A 27085-nucleotide genomic window follows, 5' to 3' on the forward strand; every position below is an offset into this window, starting at 1 on the left:
TTCCAGAGAGAGGATTCAGGATGTGACAGCTGAGGTCATGCTTGTCACCTTTCCCTGGCTGACTTCTGTCTCAAACCCTCTATCTGCCCCCTCTCATCCTCACCACATTTTTTCCCCTCTCCTTTCAGACAGGCCTGGCTACACAATTTGGGACAGGGAGCAACCTCGGATCAGGCAAAAGAAAGAAAGACCAGAATAAAAATGATTTTTTCGAGGAGATGATGAATATTTAAAGCAGGAGAAGGGGAGAATTTTTCTTAAGCTGCATAGCTGAGTGAGTGTTTTGACGGAACTAATGCATTGTTAACATCCCCCCCGTCCTCCTCCTCCTCCTCCTCCTCCTCCTCCCCACTTTCCTTTTATCTGCATTAATACAATTGTGTCAAGTTGAAGTCTCAGTGCTCCACTTTACACATTCAAAACCCTGAAATATTGAGCGGAGGATTTGATGACTCTGATCTACAGTGACGAAAGAGAACAACTCTCCGAAATGTAAACCTAAATCCAGTTTTCATCACATCCAAGGCACACACCCACGTAGGAAAAGCCACACAAAATCATAATGTCTGCTTAATTATTTAGGCTAACGGGATGTTTTCACTACAGTCCATTTCTTTTGTTTATATTCACAGTTAGTTCAACTTAGACGAGGGCCCCGACAAATGATTAGTATTCATGTTTTCCTTGATGCTCGGCATTTAAACATAAAAAACTTGTGACAGCCAGTTGTATTGTTTTTTTAATGGTTTCATTCAGACTTTATGCATCTGTGGTTCCCGGTAAAACATGAGTGGCCATAGAGGAATATAATGTGTGGCACTATATTATGTTTAACCACATGAAGATGCCTGCAAAGCTTCAGCTGAAATTCTGACCCAGACCTCTTACCTTTTTCTCTTTCACTCACCTTTCTAAACAAATACACCACATTTGTTTCAAACCATATAATGTTATGAAATGCAGGCTGGTGTTTAAGCACAGTTTCATTGTCCCCTAGCACCTTAAAAAAACTGTTTGCTGTAGAAACATTTGACCAGATGCCACAGAAATCCCAGAAGCACCTTTGATGGTCCCTTCACCATACACTTTACTTTTTAATGGATCGGACTGGAATGGAAGATTGGCAGTCAGGGTTTGGTGGTCAGGCCTAAACATTTTTTTCGGAGATGACATTTTGCAGACATCCGCTGCAGTCACAGTCCACATCAATTAACTGATATGAATATTCAGCGGCATTTTGCATCTCTTTACATGAATCTATCACAAAAGCTTTTCCCCCATCCTTGAGCTTCTTTACACACATCTTTAAACACGTTCCATTCTGTAACCAATCATGAAAGCATTCCCACCCTGAACTTTGCAACAGCATCTCACTGATAACGTGAATATGTTTTCTCCCAGGAACAGAGACTTCAGGCAACACTCAACAACTGTAGCTTTGATTTGTGATTGCGGCATTCATTGTGCGAGGAATAAAAAAAACCACTGCATGTCTATCAGTGAGGTGGTGTGTGGTGTCCCTGCTGGGGCAAAAGCCTTAGGGAGGTTTGGACGAGAGGCGGCATATAAGAGCTGAGCTAGACCAATCTCCTACCCAGCAGGACTCCTATTACATGCACTTTGGCTTCTTTCGCTTTATGCGTGTGCATCTATCCAACAGCTTTTACACACTTGCATAAAAACTCAATCACAACCCATCCCCCATTCACTCTTGCATAAATCAGTCCGAGCTCAAATTCACATAGCAAATTATAAATGACTGCACGGCTCGCAAGGGAAGAAGCCAGAGCAGAAAATAGATGGATCAATAAACTAAATCAAAGCCAGGAAATGCCCTTATATAGAAGACACTATTATGTCCGAGTCATTGTTTTGTCAGTGTTTGTACCTTCAAGACTGCATTGGATTTAGATAGATCAAACTGTCGGCTTTCAGCGACGTGACTACACTTGTTTTTTTCTGTGTGTTCTGTGAACAGAATGTAAACATAATTCTATATGTTTGATGTAGAGGCTGCAGCCACTTTGCCAACATTATCCGTCAGGCTGTGTTAGCCAGAATACAGTTAGTATAAGCCAAAGCTTAACTAATAAATAATGTAAGTATTAACAATAAAATAAAAGATATACTGTAGATGGATGTTTAAAGTTAGTTACCACTCAACTTTTTTGCTCTGCAATTCTCTTCAGCAGGTTTCACTTGTTGTTTTAGTTTCTATTGAACATTTCCTAACAACATTTGTTCTCTTATGATAGAAATCTATAATTTCGGCTTAAAGCAATTGTACAGAGAACAACAGCTTTATATACTTGGACAGAACATCTAGTGTTGCTGTCCAGTAAAAACATGTATCAGTAAAATGTATTTATGTGAGCTGAAACACATGACAAAATAAGAGCTACTTCTCTGTATTAGGACATGAACATGAAAAGCAAGTTTTTTACAATAATAAACATTGTCCTTGATCTTAAACCTGTCAAACACAGCTGCCCTTCAGCTTCTGAAGCTGATCTTTCAGAGATTGGCCTGAGCGCTTAATGGTCACGAAAGTCAATAATCATCAGGTATGACACATCGTTTTATATATTTGCAGAGACAGGTCGCACTATCAGAAGTCAGCTGAAAGATTGTGTTGGTAATTATTCATAAGTTATTGGCTGTAATGATGTGCTGTACATGTCCCCCTTCCCTCCCTACCACACACACACACACACACACACACACACACACACACACACACACACACACACACACACACACACACACACACACACACACACACACACACAAACACACACACACACACACACACACACACACACACACACACACACACACACACACACACGGAGTTACAAGTTTCTCCTTGCTGCCCGTTTGGCCGAGACATGACCGTGAACCACGATCCCTGTGCTTGAGTTCACTCATCAGGTTAGTCAGCTGGGATTTGATTTATTGACCTCTCTGAAGCTATCAAATGCTCTCTGTATCAGACTTAAAGCTTGGGGTCAACTCAATCGGCTGGCTGGGGAGATTGGGCTTATCAGAAAGGCTAACGGTTACGACGGGGTCACATTGAGAATCTCACATAGCCTGCGTGCGTGTTTCTATGGCTGCTGCTGGTGGTTCGATCTTGGGTTTGCTATCTTCTAAAGAAAAAAAATAAATTGCTCATAAAAATTGCTACAGGACACACCACTGCAAACCTGATTGCATTGATGTTAGCATGAGGAACAGGCACACAAATACCTAGTCAGATTTTAACACCACAATGAAAATGTAGGGACAGATAAGCATGTTGCACAACTGCTTAGATTGATTTTGGAATCATTTATTGGGGGCATTTTATTTTTGCAAACAACCTTGAATGCTCTGAAGGAAATTGTAAATCCATGGTAATCATGGTCATGCATAGCAGTTGACACCTCAGGGTTGTGTAGATCACCTTGAAATGGCTGGATTCTTATAACCGGAGCGCAAGCCATGTGATTTTGTAAAAGCTTAACTGCCAACAGCTTTCAATCTCATAAAAAATGCTTAGAAAAAAGATCCATTTATGCACACTGGGCCTCCGGCGCTCTCAGTGCTTTACTGCGGTCCTTGAGGCCTTTTTCTATTTTCCATGCTTATAATGGCTGGGACAGTGAATCTGGTGAAGAGGCCTGTTTCAATAACAAACTGTTTTTTTTAAGTTAAACTCTGAACTTTTGAAGTCTTTGACCATTACACTGTTAGATTGTGTTTGATGTGTGTTTATAATTGTTTTATTTTATTCTTCATTATAATGTTCAGTACTTATTTTACACATTGGTGTTTTTGTGGGGGTTTTCGTGACTTTTTTATGTTCTACGGCCCAATTAAATCTTGGCTAAATTGCACCCTTCAAAACGTGATGTGCAGTCAGAAGGGAGCTGGTTTGTGCAGTTGTTTCTCCTCTCAGCTGGGGCACTTCTCAGCCTCAACTGTGGTCAAATGGTAATTCAATCAACAAGTGTGTAAAACTGTCACAAGCATGCCAAAGAGTTAACATTTACAACCAGTGTTGAAGAAAACCCATACTTATGCAATTAGAGCGACTGCTTTCTCTTTCATGTCACTCTCCATTGTGTAATATCTTAAAATGGGAAATATACTGTATAATAACCTTTCAGTCCCTGATCTTTACACTTGAGCTGGTGCAGTGAATAAAAAATAGCACTCGTAAGAAGTGAAATAACATCTCCAGACTCTCAACACATACCACAGGTCTCCATCCATTGACAGTGGTTCAGTTCAGACATGCAATACTGAGATAGGATGCACGGACGAGAAGTCATGCCCCACACTATAATTTTGAGGGATTTAATAAAAGGTAAGGTTTTTTTAATGGGTTGCTCTTTAAAAAAGACACATATTTGATAATGAACCCCAAATATGAAGAATGTGAAAAGCTTTTGGTTTTCATTGCACATCCCCCCCCCACCCCCCACCAACATATCTTTCACAAGCAGAATAATGAGAATTTAAGTGGCTGAAGATACGTTTTCATTCAGCAGATGGAAGAGGAAAACGTCTGAAAAAGAATGACACATAAAAACGATGAGAGCATTTGTCAGGTTTGCTCATAATGTGGAGATTAAACTAATATAGAAAGTGTGTTTGGAACGAGAGAGATAATGTGACACAGGCCGAGTGAGAGAGAGAGAGAGAGAGAGAGAGAGAAAGAGGAAATAGTGCACTGATAAGATGCAGTAAATATCTTGTTCCCACTGCGACAATAAAGAATAGTTGAATTTGAAAGCAGGGGAAGGAAGGAGGGGAAGTGGGTGGCGCAGCATGCAGATATGTACCTTACTTTGTTCTTGCAAACTATTAAACCATGAACATTTTGTTTTGCATCAGAGAAAGCTCTTACATATATAGCACAAAAAAAAACTATACAGTGAATCAAAGCTGAAAGTAATTCACACTTGACCGCAGGAACGCACTTAGGGCTGAGTTTATGTGACTAAACAAGAAGGCAGCGACAGTGAGAGTGAGTGTATAATTGCAGACAAAGATAAAGTGTTTCATGAGCGGGGTGATAAAGTGCATATTAAATTAGCCTTAGCTCCATCGATCGCTGCACTGCAGCAGAAATGGATGCCTTGCATATCAGAGAGATTCAATTATACTCATATAATCAGCTTCAATTCCTGACGGAGCGCGAGTGGGACGCGAGGAAAAGAGTGAGGGGAAAGGAGAGTAGGGAGGGAGGGATTCATTTGCATAGACCACATGGAATATTTATTTAAAGTTTGACAATAAAATAAATCTTTCAGCTTGAAAATGAATTAGAAAACAATAGAATCAACTCTTTTAGTCTTCTGACAGAATAGTGCTTCTCTATGGATGCCTTTTCCCACCACCCTTGCTTGTTTGCCCCTTCTGCTCTCCATTGGTCCCCACTGTGCTCAGTAGTCCCCCCACCCTCTATTCCTCCTTTCTCAGCCTATTTCCCCTCATTACTAATTCATTGTCATATTTATTGAAGGAGCTCACTCTGAAGGGGGATCAATGTCTTATTTACACATTTAGACAGTCTATGGACTGGGCTGTGATTAACTGGCCTATAAAACTATTACCAATACGGCTATAAATCTGCCACCAGGGGAAATTTGCCTCTTTATAATGTACATCTTCATAAAAAACAACGAAAGAAAGACAAAGTCAGACTGGAGCAAGAACAACGTGAGGCATCATAGGCTGAATGTAGTCCATGACATAAGAGTGCATTTCATTAGCCAATCATCAAACCTTGTCACATATCATATATTTTAAAGGACTTGCACTACACATGTTGTGTTTATATTAGGACATATTATCCAATGAGGCACAACAAAAATAATCTTTAAGTAAGTGAAGTGTGTGCACTCGTGATGTTTAAAGCACTTTGCAATGTCTTATTGCCACCGAAATATTTCTTAACTAGACACGTCTTACGAAAGTGTAATACATCCATACTTATTCATACTTCATTAGCAGTAATTCAATTATAAAATTATTATTGAGAGCTAATTTGTGGATACCAAATTATGAAATTCCATTTAACTGCTACACTTCATATTTAATAATGTAATAATGCAGTCATAAATGTTTGAATGTTCACAAAGCGACCAGTTTCTAAAAAGTTTTTTGCCATTATCAATTATATAAAGTCATCAATTTAATAAAGTAACCTTTGTAAACGGGTTGTATGTCATTTACTAATGTGACATTAATGCTTGTGAACCACTTAATGTACAACCAAGTCAATCCATTAATCTGGACCCTCATTGTACGTTTTGGCATCCCTCTTCATAAGGTGAAATGTCCGTGGAGATTGTTCACACCTGGTAGCCCCAAAGTATCTTAGTCATGCATTTTAACATGGAACATTAATGTCACATTAGGAAATGATATACATCTCATTTACAAAAGGTTACTTTATTAAAAAAGGTATAGCTGGATGCTCCTGTACAGAGGTTGCTTATAGAAGCTACAAAACACTTTTATTCTTGCTTTAAAAAAAGAAAAAGTTATTCATCATACTTTACCTTGAGGCATCCTGCATTTATTTTTATTTTTTTCTCTTGCAGCTACATAACAAAATGACTGCCCGATGATTGAAACTCTGCCATGACTCATCAGTGTTAATATGTTGTGATCCATCTCACATTACCACTACACCAAGTTATGGCACACACATCTGTCCATTTGTGTGTATGCAGCTTACACCAACAGGACATATGAAATAATCACTTCCTTGCAGTCAACTGAATGATGGACACAATGGATGTGTATAATTGCCATGGCATGTTAGTTGATGTCCGCATACTGTGTTAAGCATTAGCATCCTATTGGTTGATTTTAACCTGCCTTGCAGTCTTTTGCATCATGTCTCAGCAACCATTTGAATCTGAAATAATGTAAGGACAAGTGGAAGCTACTGCCGATATCATGTCCATGATTTGCTTCTTTTCTTCGCCATCCTTTTCTCTTCGCTCTGAAACAAAATTCAATTACTCTCATACTCCCATATAATCACTTTTCATCCCCAAAGCTTGACAGTTTCCCTCGTCTGACAGAAAAAGCCTAATTACTCTCTGACCTTGACTCTCTCACACACATTTTCTCTCTCCCTCTCCCCCTCTGTCTTTCCCTCTCTCTTCCTCGCTTGTTCTACCTGAATAGCCAGTCCGTCTCTCTTGCCTTCTACTCTAAAAACACCTGTTCAAATGTGTGAGCCCTGGACACACTGACTAACATGTCCACATTTGCATCTTTGGCGTGCAAGCATGCTTCCTCAATTCCACAAACACTGTCACACACACACACACACACACGCACGCACGCACACACACACACACACACGCGTGGGGCTATCTCTGCCCATGCAGCCTCCTCCATATAGGCTTTTCACTGCAGGCCCTAATTTCTTTCAATTTCATACCACACATATAGCCTAGATGCTCTTACAGGGCATTTAAGTCTTTCATGGTCTCAGGAAATATAAGAAGCTCATCTTTATTTCTAAAAAGAAGGACCAAACGCTCAACCATGCTGCTGTATGTATGCTGCAGTTTCTTTGTTAGAACATGATGGAAGACAACATGTAGAGTCAAGAAATGACTCACACAGTGCAGTAAGTCACCTCGGTTATGCCTCCTGCTCCCCTTAATCTAACTTTCCACGTCAAATTGAATGCAGCGTAAAGAGCTTGGTGGATGCTTGATTTGAGGTAGAAAGGAAGACGCCCTATTTCCTTGTGTTGTGTTTATGCCTCAAAACTGTGACCAGCGTGATACAGAAAAACAAACCTATACTGCAATGTCATCATGAAAGGGGTTAAGTTAATCTTAGCGTTTTGTTTAATTAAAATAGTTGACAGTTAACAGCTTCATAATAAATATGTAAGAAACAGTGTACTACTTCCACAAGAAGATATAACCAGAAAACTACAAAAAATAACAACATCAAGAGAACAAGAAGAATTTGAATTATTAATTAAAATTATTCTTAGGTACTGTAGTGGCAATTGACATTTTAGACCCAGTGCAAAATGTGTTTAATGTCAGATGACTCTCAATCTCACTTTAATCATTGGAAATAGTGTTAAATGATTATAAATGCATCAAAGTCACTGACTCGTGGCTAATCGTCCTCAAAGTTAAACTGAGTGTAAGTAACCGAGCAGCTGTTTTAAACCAAGTCGCTCTTTTCCTCAATGAGCCATATTCTTACAAGCATTGTTATGCCCTAGCAGGTGAGGAGGCACTGGAGCATACAGGGGTGTGATTCTGCAGTAGAGAAGTGACTCCCCTCACCAACCAATGTGCTGTGAATATCACTGCACAACCACATATGGTTTTAGAAGATGTGCAGTATACATAACTTCTCGACACTTCTGAAAAAAGTGTAATGCCTTACATTTATTCCATGGAGACTTAAGCGTGTCCTTGTCGCAATATAGCATTTCATGCTAATCATTTGACACCTGTAGCAAACACACGATGAGCCAATCAACATGAGAAATAGTGAGGGTATGGTAGTGAGAATGTGTTGATCCGAGGAGTAGATCTGAAATGTGAAGATTGCTGTGTTTTTCTGGAGATCTTACATGCATCGTTGCTGGGGAAATAAGACAGGGCTGTTTCCAAGTGTGTTGACGCACACCGACATGCAATGACATGCATGAAGTATCCTCAGGTCTTTAAACGTATGGAAACATGTCACACCATCAAATGATTCCTAACTATGATGATGACATTAATACAGTGAGTGTTGTATATTAAATGCTCAAGGTTATATGTTGTCAAGAAAATTCCATAAGCATTAAGATATTTATTTTAAGATAAATATGCTCTCCTCTGTATACTGCACCCTTATGGGCTAGGACTTCAGGTTGCATGGAATGATTGCATGAGGATATTACTTTAAACACCAAGGTGGTGCAGTGCAAGACAGCTATATGTAGGAGGAGTTAACACTTCTCATGCTTGATGATGACTCAAAGAACATCACCATAACGTCATACCTTTGGAGACATTGGTATTAAGTGGTGGCAATTACTTTATTCTAATGTATGTGTGTTGTGTAATGTTTGTGCTGTGTGTATTTTTTCTTATTTTTTTCTTAACATTTTGTCAACTTGCCTTTTTTTTGTACATTTTGCATAATTTTGCCAACATCTCCTTTAGGTTAGTAAAGCATTTATTAAGTGCACTAATAATTGATGGTACTACAGCAAAAGTGCCCTTTAAACTCTAAGTGCAATTCATTACTGGCCTAAATATCCAAAGAGATATGGATCATTTGCTAACAGCTCTTCATCATAACATACTTTAGTTTGATCTGGACTTCAGATGGTATCAAAAGGCTAACCTTGTCCCTGAAAAGCATGTACCATTATGTACTAAATACTACATGGCTCTGTGTACAATGATAAACTACACACTGGCTGGGGACCAGCAGATGGTTATACTGTGACTGAAACAGTTTGTCTCATCCCTATTGGGACTATGAAAAACTGTGTTTAAAATGCTATATGCCCACATACGCATGGAGTGGTTGTGAGAATATAACACACAATATCCTTCAACAAACGTCTTGTTCTTTCCCCTGAGCACTGAACCTGGCCGAGCTCTTTATTCTTTAATTAGCCCTCGAGGAATGACCGACTGACCTGCTGTAGGTTTTATTTCCTCAATCTCTCTCTCTCTCTCTCTCTCATACACACACACACACACACACACACACACACACACACACACACACACACACACACACACACACACACGCAAAATCTAACTGGTTCTTAGTTGAATAAAAAGGATGAAACAAAAGCAGCTATTTTGAAGCATAATTACAGTCTTATTATATCTCCATATACTTCCATCAAATCCTAATTGTTATATGTGTGACGCAATCAGATGTGTTCCTATTTTTCAAACATAATTAATATAACTTTATAGTCTCAATTACAAATATCTTTCAATGTCTTACATATGAATACATGTACCTGGTCAAATGTAAGGTATACTGTAATTAAACCACTGAATATGTGAAAAGAGATTTGTGATAACCTTCTACATAATTTATCTTAATTCATGGATGTTAAAAATGCATCTGAAATAAAACAATAGAACAACATTCCTTTAATAGCTAAAATGCAACACACATTACATAATAAATAAGCATAATATAGTACAGTATATATCCTACAATAAATAATGCCACAGAATGGCCGCTACAAACCAAAGTAAAAAATTACCTAAATAAAAGATGCAGCTTAATTGTGACCCCTATTGTTTTTGCAGTGCAACCAAATGAAAACAGTGAGCTTCTCCCAGTGGTTAAATAAAAATTTAGCAGCACACATTACATTATCCTTTGTTTATGTTTTATTTAGCATACTATCCCTTAAAGCGGTTGGACACAACACAACTTCTGAAGCTTTGATGTTGTGTATTTATACTTAAGAAAAATAATCTACAAGTGAAAAAGCTTGAAACATATGCTATTATCATCTGTGCATGCCCCTATATATTATGCACGGATAATTAGCATATGTAAAGCATATGGAGAGTGAGGCTTAATTTGCAAAGATAAACTTAAAAAGGATTAAAACAATAATAAAATCACAGTGTTTGTTCTTGTTCTCTTCCTCTGAATAACATCATATATGATAACGTATAATGTAGCCTCAAGGGAATAAGAAGTCACATGCTATTAATTATCTAAGAACATTATTTATAGAAATAATCTCTCTCTCTATCTCTCTCTCTCTCTCTCTCTCTGTATATGTATATGTATATGTATATGTATATGTATATGTATATGTATATGTATATGTACAGTATATGTATATGTATATATATAGGTATTTACTCATCCCATCCAAGTGATTGCAATTCCTCCTGGGATTTCAAGGGTCAAGACGAGCATGAGGGTGATTTTGACTGAAGTGCGTAAGCATGTGTGTAGTTTTCACTTGATTGTAGCAGATTTTCACTGGGGAGACATACGCAGACACCATTTGCGAGCTGGGGCAGTAGCTATCAGCTGATTTATTACACATATCAAAGCTAATTCCACCGACTTCCGCCCCGCGCCACTCCACTCTGCAATGCTGATCGATCTGCCCTTTGTATCTCCATAAGCCAGCCTGTCGTACACTAATAGAGGTGGTATAAAGTTACTTTGTGACCTTAATAAAACCTTCGCTTTGTACTTTAGCTTGCTGCTGCCTCCTGAATCAAGCGGTTCAGCAGCACCGCGACATAAAAGCAAACATCTCAACTTGCTGTGGACACTGTAAATCTGTTCGACATTCAGATCTACTCCTTCTGTCCTTCCCACTAAACAAGCAAGAGAAAGCAGGAGGACACCATTTAGAGGGTACACAAATAGAGATAAGTCCTTTGGAGGTTACTGCGATAAAGGATTCACTTTGAGCATTTTTTTTTCAATTGCCTTCCTGAAAATTATTTTCCCTTCACAATATGTTGCCAAAACTAACCTCGAAAGGTCATTTTTGTTTCACCGGGAGACGTTTTTCTCAGCATGAAATAACACAGCGAACAGACCTACGGACTCACTCTTACTGAACGGTTGCAAGGTCTTAATACCTAGCCGAGTTTTTGAACATTTCGTAATTGGCTAGAGTCCCACCACTGGGTCCTTCAACAAGGCAATACATGTACAACTGATTCATTTGGAACTTGCCACATTCCCAAAGCAAAACAAAGTGTTTAGGTTTTACTCACAGTTGACTTTTCGAAAGGGCTTTGTTCTTGCTGGTTTAACAATGCACAGCTTTAGCCGGCTCCATTTGAGATGAAAGTTTGATGAAGAAGCACTCTCCCCTTACTTTACAAATTATTCACTACAGTCCCAATTCAGAAATGCAGTATTACACAATCAAAATGAGTCATGTTTTTTTGCAGCTAATAAAGTGGAGGGAGTGGATCTCTCAGTTTTTTTTCAACATAGTTAACAATGAAACTAATTGTAATGCCACCTGTAGTTAGTGAGTTATACAGTCAATAGATAGTGTGGGTGTATTTACGTTTTTTTTGTTGCATTAGATCATTTTGGATGTGCTGTGAGCTGAACTGTTAGCTGTTTCTTTCTGACAAAACAAGTAGCATATAGCCTGTTGTGGAGTGAAAAGGTTTTTAGCAGAATCAAAAGCATCCAGCATCAGGAGGGAATATATATTTTTTAACAAAGAGACTGTTGTGATAGTCACTGAATTCCCTGCAGCAAAAAAACAACAATGGTGACACATGTGAAGATCAATCGATCGGAACCAACAAACTAGAGGCCCATAAAGTCTTGCTACACAAACATCTCACATACGCACAGATATAAATAAAGGAACACGGCCTTGTTTAAATGGTCCCTGCAGGGCATTTTTGGAAGCTTTGTCCCAATTCTATCTGACATATTGATGTATTTATCTGGCTTTTTGGGAAACTGACAAATGTAAGATGTAAGATGTCAGCATGCAGAAGGAATTTGATTGACACTTTTGTCCCATAATTTTGATGCACATTTGAAATGGGAGTAAAATAAAAATGAAAAGCAATTATGTATGATTGATGGGAGGGAATTAAATCATTTCTCTTTTCTCTTTTTGCAGTTTCCAGATTTTTCAAAGAGTAGTAAACAGTGCATTGCATTAGTTTACGGTGTGGAATTGGGGTGCAGTGTTAAGTTATTGTTAAAATAAATGCAATTATATACATTAATACAATGAGAGTGCAATGATGCAGATTGTATGTGTGTGTGTGTGTGTGTGTGTGTGTGTGTGTGTGTGTGTGTGTGTGTGTGGCTTAATTTACCGGTCAAGGTTGTGTGTGGATTTAAAGGGCATTTTCAAAACCTAACAGTTTTAAGTTTAAGTTGTTGTTCCATTGTATCAATTTGAAGCGGTTAGGTCGCTATTTGAGCGCACTAAATAACTTTCAATGACTTGTCAGTTCGGTGGGCAGTCTTCATCACTTTGAATAAACGAATAAAGAAAACAGTGTTGCCACAATAATACTATTTTTTGGGGTTACTGCTGTTGCTGCAGTGGCTTTATTTCCAGGTGGGATTGCTCTCCCGTCCTGGCATGTCCTTGCTCTCTCGTTCATGCTCTCCAAAAATACCAGGAAGTTGTCATCAATTTCCAGTTGACTTTCTATCACATCGTCTGACCATATTTCAGTTAAATACTTTGTCTCATCCTTATCCCATGTGCTACGATGGCTTATTTTATTTCTTTAAGTGAAGTCTATGGTGTGGGTGCTCCAAATGTGTGCTTGTACTGTCTGTTAGCCTGTGCATGCCATAATGTGTGTGTGTGTGTGTGTGTGTGTGTGTGTGTGTGTGTGTGTGTGTGTGTGTGTGTGTGTGTGTGTGCGTGTGTGTCAGGTTGAGCTCCCGCGACATAAGAAGTGCTAGACTTTGACACGGGAGCATGTCGGCATCCATCAGGATCAGTGCCATCATCCCCTCACAGCCCCCTCCCTCCTCTTCCTCTTCCACTCCTCTCCTCCATCACTCATCCATGCGCTCCTCTTTTCTCTCGGTAACAAGCTGACACAGACAAACGGACGTCAAGGCGGGCCTACAGTACACCATGACATCTCCTGACAGATTCTGGATTCGACCTATGGCCAACATGACCATAGCTGAAAATTGAAGGGGGGACCTATATGCTCTTTTCTCAGCCTGGAGCAAAGCACTGTGGAGCAGCAACCCTGAAATAGTTTTTCCACTCTTGGCCAAGCACAAACAGCCCTGCAGTAAAAGCGCACACACACGCACACACACACACACACACACACACACACACACACACACACACACACACACACACACACACACACACACACACACACACACACACACACACACACACACACACACACACACACACACACACACACACACACACAAAAGAAGAAAAAAAGAGAAAAATAATGGCTCCATTATTGGCTATGTTTCTGCAGCACATGATTATCTTTTTATAGCCAGCAGTGTTTATGTACACACATAAACACGACCACCCACGCTCACACACTCTCACCCAGACACACATACACAATCATACACACATACACACCCCTCTGCACACATTCTAATAAACCATTATAGGCAATAAGGAACATATAATATGTAGATTAGGAAGCATTGATAATATGGCATAAATAATGCCCGTTTAATTAATCAAATCAATTGAGCCAATTATTTGAACATATTAACATATTGAACCTGCGGGTTTTAGTTTCTCCCGCAACTGATTCATAATCATGGCTAAATTCAACACATAGGTTATGACCGAGCAGCATGATTCATATTTCATATAGAGATTATTTGAAAGGAAAAATAAAGTGTTATATGACAACTAAAACTTTAGCTGCTATTACTTAGTATGTTATCTTATTTGTCTCCCTGCATTGTCATTGTAAGTTACAGGGATTTTACTGTTTGAATCAACATTTTTTAATTGTTTTAATTTTTAGTTCATTATCGGTTGCAATTGGGACCAGCAGAGTCAAAACTGTTTCAAAAGAACCCATTAGGTATATACAAGTATAATGCAGTATGGTTATAAGTCAACAAAGACAGTCATGTGTTGCCTTTTCTGTTTCATTCTTGGTACTTATAACTCAGGAGCAGAATAAATTGCAACGCCTGCTAGTGGCAAAAGTGTATTTTACTTTTAATAAATAGTAATAACATTATACTCACTAAGGTTGTCAATGGCATCTTGCAATTGGGAAACATCTTTTCAAAGGATGTTTGAGCTCTACATTGGTATACAGTATAAGGTGAATAAGTATGAAGTGTGAATGCACATTTCAGTTGTCAAGACTGCACGTGTGACTACTGGGACACATTGTCCGTTATAAACAACCCCCATAGTTAACAGACTGACATTCTGGTCCAACATTGACCAAATGTACTAGCTGTGGTTGTAGATTTTAAAGTGAGCTTTAATTGTCAGTAATTGGAAAGAAAGGCAGCCTAATGGGACAATCACAAAGCCTCTGTTTGAAGATGTCAAAATGGCCGGTTGCGTGACGGTGACCTTGACCAGATTTTGAAACGGGAAAGCATTAAATATTCATGTAGCCCTTATAGGAGGTGCATGAAGGAGCTGGCTGTACATAGAGATGGTGTGTGAGCTCTTGTCTTCTTAATATGTCTGTGAATCATCTGTGTGTGTGGGTGCCTCGCTGTAGGATACATATGTTCCATGTGTGCTGCTAACATGTGTGTGTAATCTCTGTACACGTGGCCACAGAGGACTGCTTCTTGTTAGCCAAAAAGGGGGAAGACAGACATGCCTAGGCTCAGGGCGCCGCTGCCATTTCAGATTGAAGTGCACTACAGTGCAAACAGGCTGCTAAAGCTCCAGACCTGCCAAACATTTCAGACACAACTTGTCTACAGTTATTCTCTCTTTGCTATTCTCCCTCTCTCTGCCCTCCCCCCGTTTCTCTGTTTTTCCTTTCTTCTTTTCTAAGCAATCCTTTAAGGAAACATATATTTTCCTCCAAATCTTCCTCTTTTTACCCTCACATTAGTTGCACTTTCCATTCTTTCATGCATGCTAAGAAATCCACCGCCGTGCCACGGTTCGGTCCCCGGGGTAAGATTCCCCATAGGTAGAAGGCATGGACAATTACAGTGGCTTTGTTGCCAGCATTAAATTCCACAACGATTTTTCATTCCTTAAAAAAAAATCAATAGCACTCCTCTCTCTTCTCTTCTTCTTATTCAGAGTTCTCTCTGTCTTGCAAGAGGGGGGCAATGCAAAGTCGGTCAAGAGTTTTGGAGGGAAAAGGAGGGTTCATTTGCATACATTTGCATCCCATTAACACATCAAACCTGCCGACTTGAAAGGGATGCCTAGATTAGGAGCACCACCAAATTACTGTTCGTCTACTTCATCAAACCTCTCTTACCCTTGTCCTCTCACTATATCCTTAGTTTACTCTTTGTTGCTTTAACCGTTGAGCATTGTTACTCTGGTGTTTTAGTGTGTATGTTTTACATCATTATGGAGAATAATAAAGCTGGGATATCCCTACACCTTTGATGTGCAAAACACTTCCAAAAACCCCAGCTCTGTTTCTTTGCTATTTTAATTTTTTTCCCCCTCTTACTATTGCCTTTCTCCATAAGGTCATTATTATTTTTCTGTTTCTTCGGAGTATCGTGGAAAGGTTTGGCAGACAGCAATTTAAATCCATGTGTGATATGTCTTGGATCGCAATAAGTGATTAGGCTTCTTAGCATGAGCATACTGTGTGGGTGTTAAAATATAAATGTGCTCCCCTCGCTGATTTACATCACTGGTTTATGTAATGAAATACGTCATGGCTGTCACTCAATTTAAAAGCACAGCATCAAGAGCAATTATCATAACCACCTCCATCTTCACCGATTTCTGTTTATTGAATGCAGGATAATTTTCACGGTATCAAACGGTCTGAAGTAATCTCTTTCAGCTGGATACGGCAAACGATCTAAGTCATTACACGATTCATTGCAAAATGTTGGAAAAGGCCCTCATGAAAATGGTAAAAACCACAAAGATTGGTAACACATTTTGCTTTCCCACTTACGCTGTAGCTACACTAGGTGTAAGTGGCGCATATCAGCTCTTTATGTTTGGACCTGCTACACCGACCACATTCGTTTAGCTGCAATTGCTGTCAGGAGCAGCAGGAAGATCAACTCTATTAATTGCAAGGGAGGACACCATCTTTAAAATAGTTTCAAGTTTTGTGTAATTAATGGGGGACGTCAACATCACTTTGGTTTTGTGGCACAAACCCACACATTTACTCATACCAGTGTTGTATTGACAATAATTTAAGCTTTCATGGATTACCATCTGCACTGCACATCCAAATTCTCTATTTATTCTCAGTTTTAGTCAAAATCATGTTGTGTGTAATTACGTCTTTACAACACCACATAATCCAATAAAAGACACAATCTTCTAGTTGTAGACTTTAAATTATCATGGAGGCTTTGACACAGTTTGTCAAAGTGTCTTCTCTGAAATGAGAAAATTTGCGACGTTATGTTTGTCCAAGGGGGGATTTAGCATTCGTATACAAGCACTCACTCTAACACGCAATGCAAAAGTTTATGTTTGCGAAACAGCCTTAATTGGATACTCTTTGCTGTCTACCAAACTGAGTGAACTAATGCAATTGCACAATTAAACTTGATAAATCTTGCTAATTAAAACAAGCAAACGTGTCAATACCAATCAATTACGAGCTGACAAGCTGACGCACTTAGGAAATGGGTTTTTGAAGTTGGTTTGAAAAAAACTCAACTTTTCGAAGAAAATCTCACACACACACATCAGATGTTACTGACACTAGTTCAGCTTTGCTTAGAGACATACACGGTGCACAAACAGCTGTGGATTCATATGTTTAAAAAAAAGCATAATTCACACTTTAAGCATTTACGTAAACCCAAGTCTGCAGTTGATGCAGAGTGATGGTGCACTGCCCAAAAGCGTGTAGAATTTTTTCCACGTGTTGGATGCAAGTCAGTTCTCTCTTGGCCCCGCTGTGGCTTAGTTTCTGTTAGCTCTGGAATACAATAACTGGGTCTTTCTTTGGCCTACTTCACCAGGTGGTCGCTAACTTTGTCTTGTACTATTTGGTGCTGAGCAGGTGGTGTTCAGAGGGTTTATACGATGTTTGTTTTTGGTGCTAAGAACAGCTGCCTTTCTGCTGCTTGGCACGTGTTGACTGAGAGCAGAGGGAACAACCACAACAGTATGCTGTGAAACCAAAATTGGCTAAAAGCAGCTAAAGGCTCTGTCAAGCTGCATGCAATAATAATATGTGGGGTTGGGTGTATAGTTTTATTCATTTCTAATGCAAAAACATAGTTTTATTTGTGAGCTCTATAGAGTGAAGCTACACAAGCAAGCTACTGTTGTATTTGTTTTATTTTCTACTCAAGCAAAAGATGTGCTGTAAATAAGGAGGCTAAAAATAGGAATAACATAAAATAATGAGGATGATTAAAAAAACACAAAATAATTATAGCTGATTCCACTGTACTGCAATGACGCACTGCCTGAGCTGCCAGGAGATCATTAAGCCTTCATTGTGTGCTAATTATAGTGACAGACGTTTAGCCAGCATTTGCTCACGCTCAACTTCTCTGTCACTATGTCACAAAAATAAATAGGCTTAATACATAAATATGTGCTCTGATAGCCTGTTTCCTCTTTAAGATTCATCCCCCCTTCTCCTTGGCTCCTGCCCAGTAGCTTTGTTCTATTTCCCAGGCAGGCTGAGTGTTCCTCTTGGCGTCTTGGAGGATTCACTCGCAGAAAGAAAACGCGTTCTCGTCATTATACGGAGTCCTCTTATCTGTTTAATTTTCTACTGGCCATGAATGCCTGCCACGGCATCAGCCTTATTTATTACTGTGAGAGACACCACTAGTCAAACTCCCACTGGTGTGCCTTTAAAAGTGCACAGATGGCGATGAGGGTTGAGAGAGAAAGAGAGAGGGAAAGAGAAGAGTGTGATAGCCAGAGCAAGAGCGAGAGATACAAAATCAAACAAGGAGGGCAATGAAGCAGTAAAAACAGAGGCATTTTCTATTCAACCCGTAATAATACTAGGGCTGAACCTAACAACTTTTATTTAATGAGGTAATCTATTCTTTTCTTTTTCATTAAAACATTACTTTTTTTATTTCTGGATTAATATAACAACACATTTATTATATCCATTCATCTTCTGTTAGAAAGCTAAGTAAACATCTGGGGCGTGCATGGATTTAATACCCTTTGGCAGAAAGAGTAATCCAAAGTCTGGTCCTGAGAAACATACACATACAGTAAAGCTTATGGAAATAAAGAAAAGTGCCATATTTTACCTTACGTGACTCAACATAATACAACACATCACCCAGCCCTAACCAATATACCCCTTATACACACACACACACACACACACACACACACTCACACACAAAAATGTGCACTTTAGCGATCTATATAGTGAGCATTTGACGTGCCTTTATCCCAGAGGCTTTCACCTGACAACGTGAATCCCTGCTGTCGGAAACAATATTGCACAGAATGCAATGACCCCTCCATATATTCCTTGACTCCTGGTCTATGCTTACTGCTTGCATATCGAAAGTCTTTTGATGTAACACAACACAAACACACATGAGTGCTGGGCTACATGGATGCACATCCTTCCAAATCAACAAAGGAGAGGACTTCAGAACCTTGGAGAGAGGCATTTTCTCGCTCAGGCAAAACACTCACCTTTATTTCTTAGTTTGGACTATAGTTTGAGCCTCAACATTATGAATGCATCAACATTTCCTACGACAACTGTATTTATGTATGTTCACAGCCTAGTAAGCACTAATTTGGGGATTTCCCAGCCACAAAATGTGTAGAAGTCCAAGTTAAAGCTGAAATCTTAGATATAGATAAATCATTTCCAAAAGAGACAAAATTATAAATTCACATAACAGAGGGAATAAAGGAGCAATTTACTGCCGGAATAAATAGAAAAATGGTGCACAGTGGTCAGACAGCTTTGGGAATACCTATTCCTAGGTATATTAGTATTATTATTATGGCACTAGGGCTTTCCAGATGCTTAAAAGCTTCCTTTTCCTTTATCATATACATTTAAATTTTCCTTGTTTACCGGCAGCTTAGAGATGGTGTGTTAATGCTGCCTGTTTTTTAATTTCATGCATGCTTCCTGTTAATTGGCTTGCCAGTGTGTGTATGGGTGAACGAGCGGGGAAGGTGATATTACGTATTCCACTGAGCAGCCACTCTTTGCACCTATGAGCCGGCCCCCAGTCAATCTGGTGGGTGCTGGTCCATGGATCAATGTGTTTGAAAAAGCTGAGGCCACTGTGGAAAAGGAGAGGCTGGCTGTCCAAAGGGAGTAAAGGGGCGGATGAAGAAGGTTGTGAGTGAGGGAAGAGTCAACACTCCAGAAAGAAGAAGTTTGTCTAACTGCTCAACTTTCAAAATACAAATGCAAGAACCATCCTACTCAAGTAATACACTTTTTGTTGTGGAAAAGTTTGATTATATAACTCATGTGCTGTTCTTTGCTTTCCATGCATTCTTCAAATGTGTTAAGCTTTGGGCTCTTCTTTAAAAATGTCATAATTCTTGGTTAGAGTTTTTTTTTTCAAAAGTATTCAGGCTGATCTCCATTCCAATCAAGTATCATAGTGTAATGTGTCCCTGATCATTTCTAATGGACAGCGATCATGTCCAATACATTTACACTGCAGTTGGCCACAGAAATGAGCTCAAGGGCAGTGGAATTTGGATATATCAGAGCTGATACTTAGTGAGTGTTAGTAAGGTTAATTTAGTTTTAATTTAATTTAGTTGTTATACCCATCTTTCATAACATTCTAGCTCTCTTTTTTCCCTTTTTAGAACGACTTTTGATTCACATCTTCCACTCAGTTGCCAGGAGACGGCATTAAAAAGTTTGATTCTCGTAGGCGTTCACCATGGAAACGCATGACAACACTGAGGACAGCAGTGCTGTTTCAGAAACTCTCAATCGTGACACAAATTTTTTTTTTTAATAATCCTTGAGTCGTGTATTGCAAATCAACTATATTCAACATTGTTATGTATGAGAAAGTGTACATTTTACCCACATTAGTCAACGCAGCTATCCTTCCTTCACAATTCATGCCTTGATAAAATGTCGACCCTGAAGCTGCGGGAGGACTTTACAGGTTCTCCCTGAAATGGACCCTCAGTCGGTGAGATGTTTGCCCTACGACCTGAAACAAACATCTGGGCCAACCTCCTCCCCACACCAACACAGAGCTGGCACAGTTTGTGTGCTGGAGGCTCTGTGTCAGATCCGTTCCTTTCTCTCTCTGGAGAGTGTGTCAGAGCCAGGTCTAATTGGTGGCTGCTTTGCAGAGATCTCTTCCAGACCCCCGCTACTTCCACACACTGGGCGAGATTGCCTTTCTATCGCTCATGGTATCGCCTCTCGACAGAGGGCAATGAGACGGGCTTGGCTAGCTCTTGTTTCTAACTAGACTGAGGGAGCCTGTTTGGCCAGTCATACCAGCAGGAGGAAAAAAATAATGACCGGGGCCACATATCAAAACTATCGCACCTCAACAGGGGGATAGACACCATTAGGAAACAGTGGATTGGTTATTCAGAGAGCCAGCACAAAAGACAGAATATAAAACTAAAGGGTAATGAGAATAAGAGTGAATAGCCAAATGCAGAAGGGAAGATATTTATATAGACATTAGTGATCAGCAGAGTTGTGTGTGTGTGTGTGTGTGTGTGTGTGTGTGTGTGTGTGTGTGTGTGTGTGTGTGTGTGTGTGTAAGCTGAGAAAGTAGTTAATCACATTTAACATCAAATACTTTTAAAACTGAATGCCTTGGCCTCCTGCCATGTTCGGAAAATATCATCTTAGCACACTGACTAATTTACTGGTTAGCTGAGCACTAATGATTGAATACCTGACTTTGTTGCCCAAAGCAGTGAGCACTTCCGTGTGTGTGAGAGAGAGAGGGGGAGAGAGAGAGAGATAGAGAGAGAGAGAGAGAGAGATAGAGAGAGAGAGAGAGAGAGAGAGAGAGAGAGAGAGAGAGAGCGAGAGAGCGAGAGAGGGAGGGAGACCGAGAGAACGAGAACGAGCATACCTTGTGACTCATGTTGTGTCTCTCTCCTCCCTGCATTCGTCCCCCATGGGATGACAAACACAACCATCGTACACAGACAGTGCTCTGGGGGACAACCAGTGTTTATTTTACAACTGGTTGGGAATGGCACTTGATACTTGAGTTATGGCTCTTTGGAGAAAATCATTGCAAAAAAGGATTAACTTTTATCTAGCAAAAAAAAATGATTAATTCTGTGACAAAGAAGGCCACAAACCAGCTTAATTCATCCTCCATTAAATGCCCGGATGGATCACACGTGTATATTACCTGATTTGTCTCAATTTGCTGTAAACACAAATTGAATCAGATTATGCATTGATCCTGCGCCCGGGGTGAAATTTGTCATTCTTTTGTTGATGAGGACAAATTAATCTCTAGCAGCCTGTCCATTGAATTATATTGCATCCTATTTATTTATTTTTTTATTTGATGCTGAATGTTAGCAATGCAGTTTTTCACTTTCAAGTCTTTAGCCACTTAAAAGCCGCACTCAGAAAAGTACATTTATTCATGAAATATTCATATGAAAGGGTTTGATTTAAAAAAGACTGATTCATTTCCTCGGTTTAAACGTAAACTTTCCTTCCTAAACTCATAATGTTATTTTTTAAGCAAAACACTAAACACACTTTAAAGTTTTACTGATTGAACATACCAGCTGTTATTCGAATTAAGAGAGGATGCCATATTGTTTGATGGTCCATAGCTTTCCGTTATAAGACTCTTTGCCACATAAGCAGCACAAATCAACTGATTGCACATTTTAATTTCTTCTACAATGTGTTAAAGGCAGTCCCAGTGTGCAAACCTTTAACAGCTATACGCTTGCCCACAGATCACGTTGTCACGGCAACGCTGGCGAGCACGGCAGGAGGGTAGCAGACCTCCCCCATCTCCGACTCCTCGTCAGCCCACACCTCAGTCTTTCTCTCCTGCCCTCTCTCTCTCTCTCTCTCTCTCTCTCTCTCTCTCTCCCTCTCTCTCTCTCTCTCTCTCTCTGTGCTGCCCCTTGTGTCCTGCTTTCCCTTCTCTCCTTCAACTATCATCACATCCCTAATATACGTAAACAAGAGAGCTAAAAGTGTTCTGGTCTGACTCTTGACTGGACTACACAGTGCAAAAAATACAAGTAACTGCAGAAGACATACTTAAGAGTATAATTCCTACAGTACATTCACAAGCAACTCATGTCCGGATGCCTTAGACGTCATGTAAGCAACATACATGTTATGAATCGGAGTAGGCGATTCAAAAAATAAACCCTCAGAGTCCAGTATATGTGTGGGCCATATGGCAAAAATATCACATCACAATTTGTATTTTTTTTTTTATAACAGGACCACAATCTCGATTTGATCAAAATTCTTTCATTTTTCATATTGGTTATTGCATCTGTTATCTCTAGTGCTTGCCTGTCTTTTCTTATGGAGGAGCCTTTTTCAAACACTTTGTTTGTTTTGATCTAGTGGTTGTAACGTTAGCCTATGTATGCTGCTGCGGAGTTCCTCATCATTTGACTTTCTAATGACTTTCTTTATATTGTTTTAGAGGATATCTTTTCAGGTGATTTAAATGGTTTATTGTGCCGCCATCCAACATTTCAATCCTTTCAGTGCAAACTTTGCATATAACTGCTGTTTGCTCTTTGTCTAATGGTGGAAAACCTAAACCAGTTCCAACTTGACTCTCCCCTGAGAACAGCAGACTCATCTATGTTGCTTTTGTTTTCCTTCTACAAGACATCCTGTTACTTTGTGAAAGGCGAGGGAAGAAAGCATAACATGTTTGCTGTAATTTGTTTATGCTTGTATCTAGGTGAGACATGGAACAGAGGAACAAGTAGTGTGATATGATTTGTTGTGTCAGTTCAGCTGAATACTCTCTACTGCTGTGTACTACACAACTACACAGATTTAGCATTTGGTCATGTGAACAAGGTTAGTGTGTGCCCCGCCTGAAATGTAACACTGGATTGACTATCTACATGCCACTACAACTGCACCAGATGCATGCAGATACCCGATGTAGTGTGTTTAAGAGTACATCAAGGGATTGGGACAAATACCTTGGTCACACCATTGAAAAATTGCCCATTAATGATGTGCTCTAAAGGAAATCTGATATGTAGTGTTTATATATGTAGTCTAACAATATTGAGATATTAATTTAAGTCCACTATGCCCAAACCTAACTCACATCACCATCTGCCCTCTTACAAAATACACACACCATTGTGTACAGTATACTTGTACCCCAGAGGAGGCAAAACAGGCTCTTTGAAAACAGGTCAGGTGGAAGTCCTGCGGTCAGATTTTGGAAGAAGTTGTTTTGGGACTTAATTAGTAAAGGGTCCCACATTTGAATGGGCTAAGTGCCTATGAGCTCTACTCTTAAATCCGGGAAAACATACGCATGCACACACACACGAAAATCTTTTTGTACGGTATAAGAAGGAGTATTTTCAGGCAGCTGGTCCTACCGATAGCACATAGAGAATTGGAGTAGATCACAGTGAATCTTTTGCGTATCAAAAATCAAAAGTCTAAATGCTTGAAACATGGCTATGAACCGTTTGTACTTTGGTCTTTCAGCAGAAACGTTGAACGTTTATATGTGAGTGTAGAATCCACTTATGGGCTTTTGAGTATGTCGCAAACTTACATCTAATGCATTCCAATGCATAAAAACAATCATTTTGAGTGGAAAACCATTTTAAAGGGTCCACTTTGTAACTTTACAAACCAATTTACATTATATTTTGGCTATGGGTGAATTAGTAGCATTGCAACTTAAAAATTAGACTGTCCCCGAGTTCTTCCGTTGCCTTAAAACATTGTATACTCATTTCTATGAAAAGTAATCGGGTCGGATTTTTCCACCAGATCCAAAGGATGTGATTTTCTGCAGCTCACTTTGCCGCCACTGGCGCCACTATTGGGAATTAATTTCTGAAAGTACCATAGTGCCCCTTTAGACATAATGAATACTCCTTGGTGATCTTTTGACATTAGTTGTCACATAAAAATACATAATCTTACAAACTTATGCACACTCCATGACCAATACAAGTAGCCATAAAAAAATGTAAAATTACACAGTGTTGTTTCTTTGCTTTCCAACTCAAAGTGTCCAACAAAGTCTCATCTCAGTAAAACACAGGGCAGCCATATTACAGAACTCTCACCCCTAACCCCCAAACACTGCTCTTAGAAGAGAGTCAAGAGCAAGAGAGTCAAGAGCAAGAAAGAAAAAGAAAACATTCCAGGGGGAGATAGTGTGAAGGAGGCGGCATTAAAAATCATCACATTAATACTAAGCACGGGTCAGTCACTTACTTGCAGTGCTTGTGAGGCCCACTGAGCGTCTCGATGACAAAGCATTCACCACCGTTTAGGCAGTAGGCCAAGTCCTTCTCATGGCAGGGTTTGAAATGCTCCGAGTGCAGGGGAGGCACAGTTGGAGACGCTGCAAGGGAAAAACAAAGACACTCTTGTTATTCATAAGCAACCCCGCTAAATATATATTCTTTTCATGAATGCGTTTGCTCTCAAACAATCGGGGCTTAGTGACAGCATTAATTCATCTCACTGTCTTCTTTTGGGACCATTATGCCTCAAACTTCATTATTGTCTCTTCACTTTGTGAATAAATCTTCATATCCTCCAAAATTGCGGCAAGAAAGACAAACAATGTACAGCAAGTCAGTTTTCAGGCATAGGCTACTTACTCTCCATCCAAAGGATCCATAACGAGTGTCTGCTACTGCCTCATAACACACTGCAAATTGTGGATAATACCAGCACACGTTTGTTTGTTCAGGGCCCTGCGACTTCACCAACAAAAAGATGGATGGAGGACGGGTAATAATCTGTCCTGCTGTGATTAATACTGTGCGGTCACACCAGTGTTGTTGGAGAGCTTGACTTCTCCCGGTAATTCATCACAACATGCATGGCTGACTGTGGACAGTACAGACACTGCTGAGGGGATCTTCTGAGCGTACCTTTTAATGGATGATCTTATCTGTGAAATTAATAAGGGAAAGCACCGGCTGCTTATAAGAAGAAATATGGAAATGCCGAAGTGACCTGAACTTTAAAAAAAGAGGGAGGAACAAAACAGTAAAATTGCGTGGTAATGAATGGCGCTCTAGGTAATTGTGCTCGTCGAGGATAAGTTATAGAACAAAACGGGATAAATGAAAATGCAAGAGATGTCAGGGAGTTCGTGGGGCAGTCATCTATCAGCTTTGTTTTGAAAAGGCCCGAGATGCAGTGTTGGTAAGGGCACAGCTTTTTCAGACATGGAGGAGAAATGGGATCCGCACAGCACAGTTGATGTTCTTATTAATACCAGGCCAGACTGCTGACTGTTTTCATTGTGCTTACAGAATGAAAAATGATTCCGCTAAAGGCTTTCATTAGCCCATCCTCAGCCTTGTTTTTTAGAAGTAGAAAAATGGATGGAACAGTGATGAGGCAGAACTTTTATGCTTCAGAGATTCTGAATAAGTTGTGCTCAGAGGATGCTGTTATCACCGCCAGTACACCGATTACTGTAGTAGCTTGTCTCTTAATGGTGTGTGGAAGATAAAGCACATCTAAAGGAACTGAATATTTTTTTCAATCAGAAGATAATGAGATATTAATAACAGGCAATGTTTGGTGGGGTAATAGATGGATGAAGAAAGGTGAGTTACAAATAACTTTCGGTATGGCTTCATATCCCCTGATCAGCAGTATGAGGTGTGTGTGTGTGTGTGTGTGTGTGTGTGTGTGTGTGTGTGTGTGTGTGTGTGTGTGTGTGTGTGTGTGTGTGTGTGTGTGTGTTTGTGTATGTGTGTGTGTGTGTGTGTGTGTGTGTGTGTGTGTGTGTGTGTGTGTGTGTGTGTGTGTGTGTGTGTGTGTTTGTTTGTGTGTGTGTTAGGGTCATGTGGGCTAAAATACAAGATGCTACGTCTAGTGATAGTGCTTCCAGTAGTGCTAAGTGGAATTCAATCATCTGAGAGACAGGATTTGAGGAGGATGTCAACAGGTTCTACATGATGTCAAGAGGGTCTTAATCAAAATGGTGGCTAAGTCAAACAATTATTCATCAACTTTTGAGGATGTGAACACTCCTAACATCCACCAGAATTCTACTGTAGCAGGGGACAAGTATGTCTCCTAAGAGTTCCCCAATGGTGTGACACTAAATCACCAAAACACTAGAAAACCCTTTCAACTAAGTGAGACAGAAGTGGCTTGATTTGCAAGACCACACATTCACTTTGAGATAACTGTGAATTCTTATTTAAAGCAAAAGCTATATTGTTATTATAGGTCCGGTTTAATGTAAA

The 27085-nt window shown here is 39.7% G+C and overlaps 1 protein-coding gene across 1 annotated transcript in view; it reads right to left on the reverse strand.

Moving 5' to 3' along the window:
* nrg3a (neuregulin 3a) overlaps positions 1-27085 on the reverse strand; it is a gene marked incomplete at both ends in the record, with an annotated part of 346999 nt that overhangs the window by 105079 nt on the left and 214835 nt on the right. The window contains one exon of the mRNA XM_080037328.1: positions 25083-25212. Within this exon, the coding sequence (XP_079893454.1) occupies positions 25083-25212 (130 nt within the window). The remainder of the gene's footprint in view (positions 1-25082; positions 25213-27085) is intronic.

The sequence above is a fragment of the Ammodytes marinus genome (genome assembly GCF_949987685.1).
Source record: "Ammodytes marinus genome assembly, chromosome: 11".
Taxonomy (NCBI): domain Eukaryota; kingdom Metazoa; phylum Chordata; class Actinopteri; order Uranoscopiformes; family Ammodytidae; genus Ammodytes; species Ammodytes marinus.